The 16,017-nt window shown below is 50.8% G+C and overlaps 2 protein-coding genes across 2 annotated transcripts in view; one reads left to right on the forward strand and one right to left on the reverse strand.

Moving 5' to 3' along the window:
* The window catches only part of TSTD2 (thiosulfate sulfurtransferase like domain containing 2), a 22,503-nt gene extending 20,354 nt beyond the window's left edge, over positions 1-2,149 (forward strand). The window contains exon 6 of the mRNA XM_042781803.1: positions 1,851-2,149. Coding sequence (XP_042637737.1) covers positions 1,851-2,149 — 299 coding nt within the window. The remainder of the gene's footprint in view (positions 1-1,850) is intronic.
* Positions 2,150-4,650: 2,501 nt separating this feature from the next.
* TMOD1 (tropomodulin 1) overlaps positions 4,651-16,017 on the reverse strand; it is a 54,566-nt gene continuing 43,199 nt past the window's right edge. The window contains exons 8-9 of the mRNA XM_007946876.2: positions 10,308-10,452; positions 4,651-4,715 (exon numbers count right to left, since the gene is read on the reverse strand). Coding sequence (XP_007945067.1) covers positions 4,651-4,715; positions 10,308-10,452 — 210 coding nt within the window. The remainder of the gene's footprint in view (positions 4,716-10,307; positions 10,453-16,017) is intronic.

The following is a 16,017-nucleotide window of genomic DNA, read 5'->3' on the forward strand; positions in this document are numbered from 1 at the left end:
GGTCTGGTTGCAGCTATGAGACCTGGCACTGGGTCTGGTTGCAGTTATGAGACCTGGCACCGGGTCTGGTTACAGCTACGAGACCTGGCACCGGGTCTGGTTGCAGTTATGAGACCTGGCACCAGGTCTGGTTGCAGCTATGAGACCTGGCACCGGGTCTGGTTGCAGTTACAAGACCTGGCACCGGGTCTGGTTGCAGTTACGAGACCTGGCACCATGTCTGGTTGCAGCTATGAGACCCAGCACCAGGTCTGGTTACTAAATGTGTTAAGAGGCACATGTCTTACTATATCACACATTTCAAAAATATTTTGTATTTCTATATATTTTATTTCCATTGTAATTCTATATATTTTATGCATTTAAAACCATTTTTCTAAGATGGAGCCCATTGGCTTCACTAGACAGCCAGATAAATCCAGGGCACGTAAAAGGGTAAAAGCTCCGAGTTCAGGTGGTTTATGGACACATATGATAGGTACATTCGAGTGATGGGTGGTATATTCTACGGTGGGAGCTGAAGCGAGGGCCAAGGCCAGAAGTGGGAGTGGCCGCAGGAAGTGATGATCAGGGGGAAGCCTGTGGTTTGACCACAGAGTTGAGGCCACACTGAAGTGTGGTACTAGATGAAGGCAGTCAGTAAAAGACGGATGGAAACCATCCCTGAGTGGCTTTTGCCCTTCCCTGTATGCCACAGTTGGAGAGAAAATGGTCATGAGCAGTCAACCTGAGAGAGACCACTGCCGTTTTCTAAACTTTCTGTGATCGGGGACTGGGAGTGAGTTCCACTCAGATAATGAGTGGGATCTGAGTTTGCTTGTCCTCGCCCGTCCTCTGTGATCTTTGTAGTCACTTTAATGGCCTTGTATTTGTCTCTTATTGAAGCTACCTCACACTAGTGTTGGAACTAGACGCAGTGTAGATTGTAAACAAGTAGCAAGAGTGGATTGGACAGATTGGACAGAAGACGTATTGGTAGGACTTGATGGGCGCCTGATGGGAACGGGAGGGAGAGAAGGGGGACCCGCAGGTGGCTCAGATCAGCAGGGGAAGCAGCGGTGAAGAACTGTTGTCTCCGGTACCAGGAAGTCGGCAGGAGACACGGGCGAGGAAGGGAGGGGTCCTAGCAACAGCGGAAGGTCTCAGGCCTGGGGAAGAGGGTAGGTGGGTGACCTGCAGAGGCTGCAGGTAGGTGTGGCATCTGTGTTCAGGTGTTGCCCCTCTACTGGAAAAGGGAGTGACCTGAAGCAAGAAGACCACTTACCAGGGGTGGTTATCTGAGCTCTGGAACAGCTCATGAGAGAGGAGCATGAATACCTGTGTCCGGGATGGGCAAGGCAGGACCAGTGGTGCTGGAATCGGAAAGAAAAGTCCCACCTCCCTCCAAAAACAAAGAAAGCAGAGAGGGGCAGGGCATTTTCTGTTAGAAGAAGACAGCAGACTTACTATTTAGAAATCCCCTGGCCCGCCAGGATACATGAGATTGTGGGCAGCCAAGAATTTTATTTGGGAACCGGGGAAGTCCCTGTCTGTGTGCGTGTGCATGTGTATGTGCACGTGTGTGTACCAGATTGTAGGGAGCCGAGTTTTATTTGGGAACTGGGGAAGTCCCCGTCTGTGCGTGGCGTGTGTGTGTGCACATGTGTACTAGATATTGGGGAGCCGGGTTTTATTTGGGACTCGGGGAAGTCCGTCTCCGTGCGTGCGCATGTGTGTGTGTGTGTGCGTGTGTGTACTAGATTGTGTGGAGCCGAGAGTTTTATTTGGGAACTGGGGAAGTCCCTGTCTCCGTGTGTGTGCGTGTGCACGTGTGTACATGCTTTTAATAAAGGCTTTCCTTGCTTCCCCAGAATGTTCATACTGTGGAGTCCAGTGGGACCACTATAAACTGTGTTCAACTCCCCAGTGCCGCCAGCTCGTCTTGTCCTGCCCTGCCTGCCAAGGACAGGGGCTCACAGCCTGTTGTGTCACCTGCCAGGACAAAGGGAGCCAGCCGGCTTTGAGCGCAACGCAGAACAGCTTTAAAGAGCAGTGTGCGTGTACAGCCCGCCGGCCACGCATACCCAGGGAACTTTCACAGCCGGCGCGGCTCCTGGGGAGGCCAGAGCTGGGGCCTGGGGCAGGTGAGGAGGAGCAGTTGCTCCTGTGAGCAGCACCTTCAGCACTGTCTTCAAGCCTTCACAAAGCTGTGTTTGGGGCAATACATACAGGAGGATCTCAAGGCTGTAGTAAGGGGAATGGAGAACTTCCATGCTGGCCAATGCCACTGTGGCCAACTGGTCTCCATCCTGGGCACCTGTGCTTCACAGGGACAGGGCAGAGGGAGGTGGGTGCTGTCTGACCACTTATCTGCTATTCTGACTCAAAAGGTCCTTGCACACAGTCAAAGGGTGAGCTGTGTGGGGTCCCGTAGCTGCTGAGGCATGGAGCCTCAAGCCTGGTGCCCGTGCTGTGCCTTTCGCTGCCTTGTCAAAAAAGCTGTACATCCTAATGGCAGAAATGTGAAGGGGGTGATCCTGGGGGGGCCTCCTCTGCCACTCATCAGCGCCTCCATCTTTCCTCTGGCAGCCTGGGGTCTACACCGTGGCATTCGGCCCACTTCCTAGTGTCATAAACAAAATTGTGTTGGCACGCAGCCAGAGCTCCCGGCTCCCTCACGCGTGACCCGTGCCGCGTCTGCACTGCAGTAGCAGGGCCGAGAAGGTGCAGCAGAGAGTGTGTGGCCCACAGGGTCTCAGATGTTTACTATCTGGCCCTTTATGGGACAAGTTCGCCAGCCTCTGGTCTAGACTGGCAGCTTAGCAGATGGAGCAGGTGGCCTTAGAGGTGAGGCCCCCTTCTCTCTTCATTGATTTCTTGTCTGTAGGAGGCTTCTCCCAGCACCCACACTGTTAGCTTTCAGGTGTTCTCTTTGATAGGGTCAGACAAGGCTCTGTGACACTGACATCTGGGCCACACACAGGACATGAGATGACATGCTCCTAGGGAGGTCATTCAGCACTGCTATGGTGGCTGCCCAGCCTCTGGACACTTTTTCATAAAGGGCATGTCCCTGTCCCACAAGTCCCAAGAAGCACACTCCCAGTCATGCACAGACCAAGAGATTTAATATTATATTGCAGTTTCCAGTGATGCAGAATGCAACTGCAATCGTGTTTCAAGGAGAAGCCAAGTGGGGATGACTGTCCCTGCAGCAGGGTGCCACTCCCGGGCCCACTTGCAGCCTCCGTCGCCCCTCTTCCATAGTGGTGAGGCTGGCTCCGCCTCGCATTACCCCGTCCTGTCCATGCCATTACAGTTCAGTGCACAGGACTTTCCCTTTCTCATCAAAAGTGTCTTTGCTCGGTGCTCTGCAGCTTAGTCCGTGTTCACCAGCTCTTTGGCTTTGTCCTTTATCGTAAGATTTATTGAATCACACATGAAGATAACTCCCCAAAGCAAAAGGAAATGACTGGCTGAACTGGCACTGTGGTATATTAAAAGGCACAAGGGCATTATGGCTTACAGGATTTCTGCTGGCTTCCAAGGGACGCGCAGGATGCTACAAAGGAGCACAGCAGAAACTGCAGGGTTCCGTTTCCAGAGTAATGATCTTTGGATGACGTGGCCAGGATCGCCTCTTTCCCTAATAGCTCCATGTTCCTCACCTTTGTCCTTCAGGGACTTAGTTCCCAGGCAGGAGCTCAGTGGTGGTGCTCTCTGATATGCCATGAGCCAGGCCGTCGAAGTCGCTACCCTTGGCTGCACTAGGAGTCTGTTCCTGCAGTGCTTACCTCATGCAAGCCATCTAATGATTGCTCCTTTCTGCCCCCTGTGCAGAGCAGAGGGGTTTTCAGGTATCTGGCTCTCAATTTTCACATCCTTCATGAGGTTGACATTAGAGGAGAAAATCTTTGTTAACTCCAGTACTAAATGGGCTGATGGCTGATGCTCACAGAAGACACACAGGGAAAACGTCTGTTGCCTGGGATTGCTAAGGAAAGACGGTCTGCAAAACGTGAAATTTCACCACTGGCTTTTTCTACTGTTTCCTGGTGCCCAGCAAAAGACTCATGCTTTCTGTTCCTGGCAGAGCTCTGTGGCTTCAGCAATTTTTTTTTTTTTTTTGGTCTTTTGAGGAGAAAAATTGTGTTCTCGATCCAGCAATCAACTTGGCATTAAAGGAATTAAAGTATTTTTCTTAAAATTAAAGGAGGGCTAATAAAAAATTATGTTCTCGTTTGCTAAGTAGCTGGGATCAAATTTGTAATAAAGTATCTTGTCAGCCTTCTCGAACCACGTGGAAGAGGCGCTGCTTGCTGGCCTGTTAAAGCACACCTGGAACCACCACGGCGAGGCCACCAGAACCGGGCTCCTGGGGCTCGGTCACTGCTAGTGTTTAACTCCACCTTCAGTGAAACCGGCCAGTTGAGGGCTTCTTAGAGTTTCAAAGTAACTAGACTGAACTTCGGTGACTAAAGAAAAACTTCACATTAACCATGTTTTATAAAATTTCAACTACAACCACTAGTTAACCTAACATCTTAGTGCATAAAGAACTAAACCACAAAAGGATTTTGTGCCGGCATTTCGCCTTCTGGTCTCCATGGCAGAGCACGGGTTCTCAGTAGAACGTGTCCAGTTCAACGGTGTGGGCTTCCCCTCCACATGCTAGACGCCACTCCGGCACTTGGGGATGATGGGCCCTGTCAAGTCTGCGAGCCGCCTCTTCCTCACTAGAAAGGAACAGAGACAGGTGTGAGCCGGTGCTCCCTGCACCCGGAGTCGCACTGTCATACTGAGAAGGCACTCAGCCTTTCACTAGGTACTTTTATAAAGTCTTAAGTTTGTGTTGCTTTAAAGGGCACTTGGTGTGAGTTGTGTGATGGGCCTGCAGTTTGCAGTGAGACACTGTGACAGTGGAGATTGACTCGTAACTTACTTCGGAATGTTGACTACACAGGTGTGAAGCCCTCACTGTGTCTCCTCTGCCTACAGAGGCCCCAGTTGAAGACCTTCCTCTGGTGCAGATAAGAGTTGAACTCCATCTGTCTTCTTAACACCAGGATCTTAATCTCGTGGAAACAGCTCCTGCTCTTTCTGGACACCCCGGCCCATGTAAACAACCTCGTTTCCACCCTGAAGATTATCCTGCAGTAACTGTCCCTGTGTTAGACTTGACATTTTCCCCAGGGCAAGACAATATAAGGTCAGACACGGTTCATGTGAAGTAGTTAAATGTCGGAACGAGGAAAGCACTAGCCAGGAAGCTGCAGGCTGGAGACATTAGCTTACAGAATGACTAAGGTTGGGCAGCGTAGTGCCTAAGGCATTGGACTACTAGCCAGAAGGTTGGCGGTTCAAGCCCACCAGCCACTTCTCGGAAGGCAGGTTGGGCAATCTACTTCTATAGACATGTTGTTGTTGTTGTTTGCCATCGAGTCGGCCCCGACTCATAGCGACCCCTCCTTGGGTTTCCGAGGCAGTATCACTACGGAAGTAGGAATGCCCAACCTTCCTTCCGAGGAGTGGCTGGTGGGTTTGAACTGCCAGCCTTCTGGTTAGCAGTCAAGTGCCTTAGCCACTATGCTACATAGCACTTCTGAAACCCAAGGAGGGGTCACCATGAGTCGAAATCGACTCGATTGGCAATGAGTTTAGTTTTGCAGAGGGTTGAGGGGGCGTCCCCTTTGCTGTAATGAGAGTTTTGAAACAAATTGCAGTCAGCAGGTGGAGACCAAGCAGGAGGCTGCATCAGCCACAAGAGAAAGGTCACAGGTGTCTGTGGAGCTAGCAGGTGGCAGGCAAGGGACCTGCTGTGTGGCAGAGACAGGAAGCTATTGTGGGGGGAGAAAAGGCTTTCTGTCTTAGATGTCTTCAGGTCTCCAGGAGGCCGTAGACCTGTGGCTGTCAGACCGCAACAAGCTGCAACAGACTCCAACAAGAACCGAGCTGCTGCGTAACGAAGTCAGATCATCTGAGGGTGGGCAGGGGCAACCCCAATGGCATCTTCAATGAGGAAGGAGTAGGAGTCCTCAAAAGCCGTGACTTCACCTGGGTCCCTGGGCTCTGGAGCCGTGTGGGATGACTGATTCCATATCATAGGGCAAGAGGGTGCTTGTCAGGAGGGCCCAGGCTGTTGGTTCAATCCCAGTTCTGCCCACATACGTGGGCAGCTACCTCCTCCTCCGGGCCTCTGTTGCTTTACTGTAAACTAGGTGATAGCAACACCTGCCTCACGGGCTGTTGGAAGAATTGAATGAGTTCATAATACTTGTTTAGAATGGTACCTGCCACACTGAAGTGCCGTCAGCTATGATTATTAAGGGTCTCATGAGCCCTGTCAGGGTTTAACGGGAGAGAAGTAGGAGCCCAGAGTGGATTCTAAGCTGAGAAATAAAGGCCAGTGGTTCAAACCCACCATTTGCTCCATGAGAGAAAGATGAGGCAGTCTGCTTCTGTAAAGATTGAAACCAAACTCACTGCCATGGAGTCAGATCCGACTCATAGCAACCCCTCCTTGGGTTTCTGAGGCGGTATCTCTACGGAAGTAGATTGCCCAACCTTCCTTCCGAGGAGTGGCTGGTGGGTTTGAACCACCAGCCTTCTGGTTAGCAGTCAAGTGCCTTAGGCACTAAGCCACCAGAGCTCACCTTGAAAACCCTATGGAGCGGTTCTACTCTGTTCTCTAGGGGCACTGTGAATAGGAATTGACTCCCTGGCAACCAGTTTGGTTTTGGTGAGTCTAGGGTGCTTCTTGGAAAGGTGGTCCTTGAGAAAACGCCAAAAGAGCGGCTTTCCCAGGAAAGGGTGTTTTCTGCTTTTAAACATGTTACTCCCACGTCCCACCTTATGCCTTCCCCCATCCCAAACACACACAGCATTCTGGCTTAGAGGCTGCGGTTCAGATTCCGTTGAATGGACCGCAGTCCAGTGGTAGGTTCCCGGGACCTGAGCACCCAGTGAGCCTGGCTCTCGTCTATAGATAGGGTGGAGACAGGACTCATCCGGGGTGTCGCTGTGGGGGATTGTAGAGCGTGATTCCCAGTGGGCTCCTCCTAGACCCCCACCGCCCGCTGCGGAAGAGGGACTGACGGAACGGGTGGCAGTCAGCGCAGATCCCTGGGCTGGCTGTGTGTCTGCAGAGGCACCGGCTGACCTGGTGACCTTGGGGGTCAAACGGCCCCAAGGAGGAGCACACCCACCTTGCAGGCCGGCCAAGCCTAAACAGCCGGAGGCCAAGCCTAGGCCTGGAGCCAGCACAGGGGAAGGTAGGCAGGAGAGAGAACCTGAGCGGCTTGCTCCCTGGCCAATCCGCAGCCCTGCTGCCAGCCGCAGAGCCACCAATCACAGAGCCTGGGGAGGGCCCGGCAGGGAGCTCTCCTGATGAAAATACCTAGCTGGAAAACACGGAAGCCTGTTGCACCCACAGCAGGATGGAAGTGCTGTGTTGGAAAGGAAGTCTGGATGTCCCTTTCCAGGAAGATGGTGATGCACCGTAAGACATCCAAGCTACAGTGAGCGGATGGGCACACATTTGTGTTTAAAGCCAGAAACCCTACACCACTAACCAGCCTCTGAATGGTTCCGCTCCGCTTCCTACTTCCCCAAGGGAGCAGCGTGGCTAGTTCGGGGAAAGGGGTTGTGCACCATCGAGTTGATTCTGACTCAGTGACCCCTACCCCCAAATCCAAACTCGTTGTCGGGGTCTGTTCCAGATCACGGGACTCCAGTTAGCAGCTGCAGGGTGGAGCTGTGCTCCACAGAGCTCCCAAGGCCGTGGCCGTTCAGAAGCCGATCACGGGGTCTGTCTTCCAAACCGCCTCTGGGTGGGTTCAAACCACCAACCTTTTGGTTACTAGCCAAGTACTTAACCGGGTGAGCCACCCAGAGACCCAGTTTTATCACACGTCATCCCTGTCCAGGCAACTGCCACCGTTTTCATTTCCCGCCCACTTCCTTCACTGGCCTGTTGTTAGGGGCCGTGAGTGGGCCGCGATGCTGGTGACCCTGTCTATAGCAGAACGAACACTGCCCGGCTCTGCACCGTCCTCACGATGCCCGCTATGGTTCAGCCCACTGTCGCAGCCACTGTATCAATCCAGCTCATGGAGGGTCTTCCCCCTTTCACTGACCCCCTAAGCATGGTATCTTTCTCCGAGGACTGGCCCCTTCTGACACAACCAAAGTACCTGAGACAAAATCTGGCCATTCTCACTTAACTGGCACATGTCCCCATAAATCATTTCTTCACTCTGTTTTGATACAGGTCATAAGCATTCTTGAATTTTTGGACACGTGTTTGAGACATTTCTCCCCTAAAAGGTCATATGGCTTCCTGAGTGAGAGAACTAACTAGGCTTCCTGCGTTTTCTGCCACCCCTCCCGTCACCCAGTCCAGCCCACGCATACAATAGTGGTTCAGTTAGTTAACACCTGACGTGACCTGAGCCACTGCCTAGAAATTCCCCTCGCCTGGCTTCAGTTTCTCCATAAGGGAATTGAATGGGATGAGCTCCTGAGTCCCCTCCAGCTCTGGTATTCTTGGGTCCTACCAGAGCCCATGTGTTCCATTTCATTTTTGGCAACTTCCCATTTTCCTAGATTCACACTTCATACATTCCATGTTCCAATTATTAATTTCTTCCCATTTTGAGTTGTGCCCCATCCACAAATAGAGGTCCCTAAAGCTTTAGTCCATCAACATCATTAAGGCCGACTACTTTGAGGAGGCAGCTCTTGCCCAGTCGTACTCTGAGTGCCTTCCAACCTGAGGGGCTCATCTTCCAGCACTGTATCAGACAGCATTTCAGGGCTGTCCACACAGTCTTCTAGTAATAGATCAGACAGTGTTTCACTGCCATTCATACGTTTTCACTGGCCAACGTTTTTTCTTTTTGAGAAGTGGATGGCCCTTTCCTTCTTCCTAGTCTGTCTTAGTCTGGAAGCTCCACCAAAGCTGTCCACCATGGATGACCCCGCTGGGATGTGAAATACTAGCAGCACAGCCTCCAGCCTCACAAGCAACACGCAAGTCACCACAGTACAACAGACTGACAGACAAGTGGTGGCAACACCATGTAGGACTTGATGAATATTTGTTGAACTGAGGGACTCAGTCTAATGTGTATGTGAGTGTCAGAGTGTTTAAGTATACATACAGGTTCTGGGGGTACCTGCCTGTGTGTGCACGCCATACACCTCCCATCTTCAAGGGCCTTCTTGTGCTCACCTCGCCTCACATTAACCACCAGGAAGTGACACCCCTGAACTCTGAGTTGTGCTTCAGTGTCAAGCTCTTTGCGTTTGACTGAGGGTTGAAAACCAAAAGGAGCCATGTGTACAGCAGGTCTACATCTGATGAAAACTTGCTGAGACAATGTCCTTTGTAAAATATACTTATTTCATGATTTAAATGCAGAAAAACGTTTTCTAAGAACCTCATTGTGCTTCCTTCTCTGCAGTAAGAACTGCAATATAAATTGCTTTGTCTTCCTTTGGCCTTGGTCCTGTGGACCTCTTGGCTAAATACATAGACTGTCATGTTGACACTATTGGACTAGTGTCACTAAAAGGATAGTTGACACTATCCTTTTCCTGGTCTTGACTGTCTCCTGCTTTCCTCTGGCCTCATCAGACGTACTTCCTTCATTGATAACGACATCAGGTACTTTTTAGCCTCCAGCAGGATTCACATAGTAATTTCACGTGACAGCTGGCGGACAGTTGCCATGGCTGGAAGTCACTGGTGGCTGATCAGTATTTTCATTCAGTTGACTTGTGTACCTCATTGACATATACTCATAAGAAAGACTGACATTTTCTTTAGGTTAAATGAATGTAATCTGCTTTTACTTTACTGTGGAAGGCAACTTTTCAACTTTTACCTTCAAAGTAATGTGATGTCTCCTAGGCCTAGGATTTTGGTTATAATGCTTTGGGATTGGGGGCTAGACATTGTATGATCTCGAGAAAACTCTTCAGGGCTTGAAGAGATTGAGAAGTAAAGACTCGTAGGTAGGACTTGTATACTCCAAGTTTCATTGTGTTCAGCAGATGTGCTGAGTGTGAGCTCTGGGCCTAGCCCCTGCCCTGAGCACCGCTGCTGGGACAAGGAGAGGACCTGGCCCCACCCTGGCACTTAGGAAGCTCACTGTCTAGGGGAGGGGACAAGGCACAAACACTGATGGAAAACAAGGAAGACATGATCTCCATGGGCTGGGCACATGGAGAGGGCACCCTGGCAGAGGGTTCCAGTGGGCTTTTGTGACACACCCAGCATAGGTCAGGGATGCAAGGCAGTGGGCAGGTAGCATGCTTCCACTCACCGAGGTCATTGTTGTTCATCATTGCATTGGACGCCCGCAGCCGCGGCCCCTGCTGGGTGAAGTGGTAGCCGAATTTGAGAAGCGTTGTGTTTTTTTCCAGCATGCTCACAATCTCCATTTCTACTTTGTTGCCCAGGGGCTGGCTCTTTGGTCAAGAAAAGATGCAAAATCACCATTCATTCCCTTCATACAGCGCCCAAGCCACCTTGGCAACATGCAGGGACCCTGAGTGGTGGGCAGGGCACAGAATTTAAGTCCCTGTCCAAGAGCAAGGAGATGAGTGTTGAGAGAAGTTGAAGGGTCACACAGTCAGAGTGACTGGTTCAAACCCAGCTTTTTCCACGGCCCCATCACAGCCCCTCACTGAGCAGGCATCCAGGCAAGAACTCCACAACAGGTAAACCCTGGAGCATTTGAGCAGGGAGGACCTTCCAGTCACCCCTAGTCCTGGGGGAATTTCAAAAGCCCTGCTGCCCAGGCCACTCCCCTCCTCACACTAATTGAATCAGAATCTCTGCAGGTGGCACTTAGACCATCATAGTTTAACAACTCCCAGGTGATTCCAATAGGCAGCCAATTATGAGAACCAGAGGTCCAATCTCTTTGGTTTAAACATGAGGTAGTTGAGGCTTAGAGGGAAAAGGACCATGGCCCTCAGCTTATTAGTGACAAAGCCAACGCTTGACCTCTGCCTGTGGCTGGAAGGGCTTCAGAGTGTTCCCAGGCTCCACGTTCTCCAAGTAGGATCCCATATCCCTGGGATACATGGAGATGTGTCTGAGCATGTGCAAGGGGGTTCCATCAGAGAATCCCCACCCATCTTTGCAGAGTGTTCATTTTAGAATGGAACCATTCTTCTTATATTAGAAAAGAATAAAATGGAACAAATACCATTTGTAAAATAAGCCTCAAGGTCAAAGCAGCTGCATTCTTACTTCTTTCTCAGAGCCCTCCTCCCACCTCCGGGGACCTCGAGACTGCAAGGACTCACTTGCTTCGCAGATGAGGAAGAAGAAGTCATGACTAAACCCCTAATGTTTTCCAAATACTTATTTAGTCCTTACTGCATGTCAGGTGATTTCCCGAGCACATTTCATAAACTAACTCATTCTCTCTTTGCTATAACCTATGAAACACGTACTATTATTATAATTTTCATTTTCTTTAAAATGAAAATCCTCAAACTGGACCAATAAGCAGCATCATGATAAATGGAGAAAAGACTGAAGTTGTCAAAGATTTCATATTGCTTGGTTCCACAATCAACACCAATGGAAGCAGCAGTCAAGACATCAGATGACGTATTGCAATGGGCAAATCTGCTGCAAAGGCTTCTTTAAAGTGCTGAAGAGTGAAGATGTCTCTTTGAAGACTAAGGTGTGCCTAACACAACCCATGTATTTTTAGTTGCCTCATTTGCACCTGAAAGGTGGACAGTGAATAAGGAAGACCGAAGAAGATTTGATGCTTTTGAGTTGTGGTGCTGGTGAAGAATGCTGAAAGTACCATGGATTGCCAGAAGAACTAACAGATCTGTCCTGGAAGAAGTACAGCTGGAATGCTCCTTGGAAGCAAGAATGGCCAGAGTTTGTCTCACCTACTTTGATCATGTTGTCAGAAGGGACCAGTCCTGGAGAAGGATATCATGCTTGGAAGAGTGGAGGGTCAACAAAAAAAGGGAAGGCCCTCAACGAGATGGATTGACACAGTGGCTGCAGCGATGGGCTCAGGTATAGCAAGGATCTTGAGGCTGGTGCAGGACCAGGCCATGTTTCATTTTGTTGTACATATGGTTGCCATTAGTCGGAGCTGACTCAGTGGCACCTAACACCACCACTATAATTTTCATTTTATAGATGAGGAAAGTGAAGCAGAGATATTAAGAAACATTGCCCAAATCACAGAGCTAGTCAGTTGCAGCACCAGGATTTGAACTCAGGAAGTTTGCTCCAGAGCATGAGCTAGTTCAGAGCTCACTGCATTGCCTCAGAGAGAGCTCAGAAGGCAGACGGAGGGCTGCGGAGAGAAGCTGCGGGCAGGCAGGTGTTGCCTCAGCATGTAGGATTGCTATATAAGCATTGGATGTGGCTGCAAGATGAAGGGGCTGCCTTGTAAGGCAGTACACTGCCCGTCCCTGGAGGTGTACAAGACAGGGAAGACCACTTGTCGTCAGGGCCTCTCTAGATGTCACCATGAATGGGGAAGGCTTAGGCCCTGTGACCTGTAAGGTCCCTGGGGCCTGCTTTCTGTGAGTCTATGAATAGCTTGCTTGGATGGCATTTAAAAAAAAAAATCAAGACGACCTCAACAGTGGGTGAAAGGCAACGAGGAACACCTTGGGGAGAGACCAAGAGGCTGGCCGTACCAGGACGGGCAACAGCAGCAGAATCTGGACAGCAAAGGCAGGAAGAGGGTGGTCAGGGAAGAACTCTTGCCCCCTTTAGCTGTGTGCTCAAAAGCTACATAAACAACTGGTGAGTAAACTGATTAAAAACTCAAATGGCACAAAAGCCGATGAAGTGAAAAGGGAGGGGTCCCTCACACAGTTTACCCCCAGCCCCACGCCCTTTCTGCAGAAGGAGCCACCATGCCAATGCGGTGTGTCCCTCCAGGTGTTCTTGGGCATGGATGTCCAGAAACATCCAGGGGAGGCTTTTTGGGTACTTTTTCTTCTTAAAATGGATTCAGACTGTAGTTGTTACTCTTGCCTTTTTCATTTAATACTTTCTGGAGACCTCTCTACGTCAGGACGCGTGGAACTGCCTCACTCCTTCCCAGTGCTTGGTGGTGTGCCTTGGTGTAGAGGGATACGGAAGTTACTTCCATCTTTTCCTATTACAGACTGTGCTGCTATGGACTTCAGAGTAGATGGCTTAGAGGATGGCACGTTTTAAACAAGACGGCACACCAGCTGCTGTGGAGTCAGCTCCCACTCACGGTGGTCCTGGCTGCGTCACAGCAGACCTACGCGCCGCGGTTTTTATCGGCTAAGTTTTTGGAAGTGCGTCACCAGCCCTTTTTCCTGAGGCACCTCTGGGTGGCCTCAAGCCTCCAGCCTTTCAGTTAGCAGCTGAAACAGTGACGCCATTGCCCTTGCAAAGGATACTACCATTGGCATGCCCTTTAGCTGACAGGGCTCACCGATCTGATGCTGGAAATGATCCGGTTTTCAATTTAACAGAACACTCAGCAGCCCTGGGGAATGGAGCTGTGCCCTGGGGCTCGTGGCTCCGAGACCCTGCTCTGAACAGAGGCATCGGCAACATCAAGAAGCTCACTTTGCACGTTTGGTGTGGCCAAGTGGGGCTTTTCCTTTATTGTCCAGAAGATATGGACATCCTGGAATACTTGGAAATATAACTGAAAGGAACCCTGGAGCACGATCTAGTCCAACTCCAGATCCCAGACCCTTGCCGCTATTAAAATTCCCTCCCCATCACAGCTGCCAGATTGCTGCACACGCCCCGTGAGGGGAGCTCCCTACCCCTGGAGGCACTGGGTAGCTCTGCTGACTAGAAAGGCCTTCCTTGACAAACTTCCACTACACAACAGAGAGAGATGATTCTCACCGTGGTGGTTTTAAAATATGTCCACAAACTCTTTGATATTCTTCCATTCCAAAAGCGGAGCCTAATTCCCTCCACCTGAGTTTGGGCTGGCCTAGTGAATCACTTCTAACAAACAGAATGTGGCAGAGGTGACTGGTGTTAACTTCCAAGGCCAACGCCATGAAATGCACTGGTGACTGTCTTTCTCCACTTTGGATCACTCACTCTGGGGGCAGTTAGCTGTCATGCAGTGAGGACACTCAAGCAACCCCATGGAGAGGTCTAAGTGGCAAAGAACTGAGGCTTCTAGCCAACAGCCAGTGAGGACCTGACGCCTCTGCTGAATAGCCAATGAAGACCTGAGGCCTTCCGTCAACCTAGTCACGCCTTCAAATGACTACAGCCTCATCTAACATCTCGAATGCTACCTCACCAGAGCTCCTGAGCCAGAACCACCCAATTAAGCTGCTCCTGGACTCTGAGACTCTGACCCTCTGAAAGCATGGATAACACATGTTTATTGTTCTAAGTCACTAAATTTTGTGGTAATTTGTTACACAGCTATAACTCAAAAAACCAAACTCACTGCTATGGAGGCGGTCCCGACTCATAGCAACCCCTCCTTGGGTTTCCAAGGCTGTATCTCTACAGAAGTAGATTGCCCAACCTTCCTTCCAAGGAGTGGCTGGTAGGTTTGAACCGCCAGCCTTCTGGTTAGCAGTCAAGTGCCTTAGGCGCTATGCCACCATATAATGACCTGGTCTTTGGAAGCTAACCACATCATTAAGTGAGGAGTGAGTATGTTTTGCAAAACAAAAAGTCATATTCAGACTCATTTGAAATAAAGTGAGCCAGCTGCTCTAATCAGAAATTAAGGAGGTGTCGCCGTATGTGAAAACCTCCAGGGTCCTTTTATTTTCTTTCTAAATTGATCTCCACTCAGGAACTAATGGCACCTGGACAAGAGAGTACAAGCCACTTCATCTAGTTCTTTTCTAAATATTAAGCACATCCTCCCTTAGTACCTTTGTTGCTGTTGTTGTTATTTGCCGTCGAGTCGGCCCCGACTCATAGCAACCCCTCCTTGGGTTTCCGAGGCAGTATCACTACGGAAGTAGGATTGCCCAACCTTCCTTCCGAGGAGTGGCTAGGGACCCTGTTTATCAAATTGGAATGAAAAGTGAGAAATCTGGCCCGATGCCCTCAGACACTGCAGCAGCATTGTGGGGCTCAGGTTTCCAGGCCTTATCTGCTCTGAGGGGCAGGGAGGATGCCTAGTGCCCTGAGGGTCCTGGGGGGGAGTCTGTGGAGATTGAAAGGGTGAGTCAAGAGCAGCAGAGGGTCAGTGGTCGGATATGGCCTGCTTGGGACAGGAGAGAGCCTGCATGCAGGGCCCCCCATCTGTGGGGTCTACTCCCTGGGGGCAGAGGGGGTCTCTCCCGTCCATTGATCAATCCAGCCTGTCTGGGATCCAGGACACCTCAATCCCGACTCATCTCTGATACTAACTGGATCTGCTAGTGACCACGGGCAGGCCCTTCCCATCGCTGATCCTCAGTGTCCCCAGGTGTAAAGGAAGGGACAGCCTAGCTGAGTCCTCAGAGCCCTTCAGTCGGGGCAGGGCCCTGGATGCCCTTCCCGCCTTCACTGCAGTCTCGTGGCAATCCTGACACCTTCCTGCAGCAGCAGAGCTCTGCTGGGAGATCACGAGGGACTGGCTGGGTAAACAAATGGCCTTGGGGTCCTGGGTCCTGAGTCGGAGCATGAGTCGTCGTGTCACTCTGGGTAGAACTCCTCAAGTCCCTTTCTTTGGCCGTATAAGGAAGGAGGCTGGAGGCTCACTGACACAGGTTACAAGCACAGACGCTGAGGGGAAGCTCTGGCCTGCGAAGACCTCGGTGACTAACCAAGAATGAGGAATAAATCAGCTGCCACTCACCACCTCCTCTTTGTCATACACTCCAGAGCTGGGGCACCCAAGGGGAGGGCTTGCTATCCCGAGGCCTTCTGGAATGTTCTGTGAGGGGTGCAAGTGGCCTTTCCCTGAACCTGGAACCAGCAGAGCCCCTTCCCCAGAGCCCTTTGTCCCACCCCTCCCTCACTCTGCTGGGCCAGGCCCAAATCCCGACTCCCGTTGTGGAAGCGCATGCTCCCCACAGGTC

The sequence above is a fragment of the Orycteropus afer genome, unplaced genomic scaffold (genome assembly GCF_000298275.1).
Source record: "Orycteropus afer afer isolate SDZICR_OR568_19922 unplaced genomic scaffold, OryAfe1.0 scaffold00174, whole genome shotgun sequence".
Lineage (NCBI taxonomy): Eukaryota > Metazoa > Chordata > Mammalia > Tubulidentata > Orycteropodidae > Orycteropus > Orycteropus afer.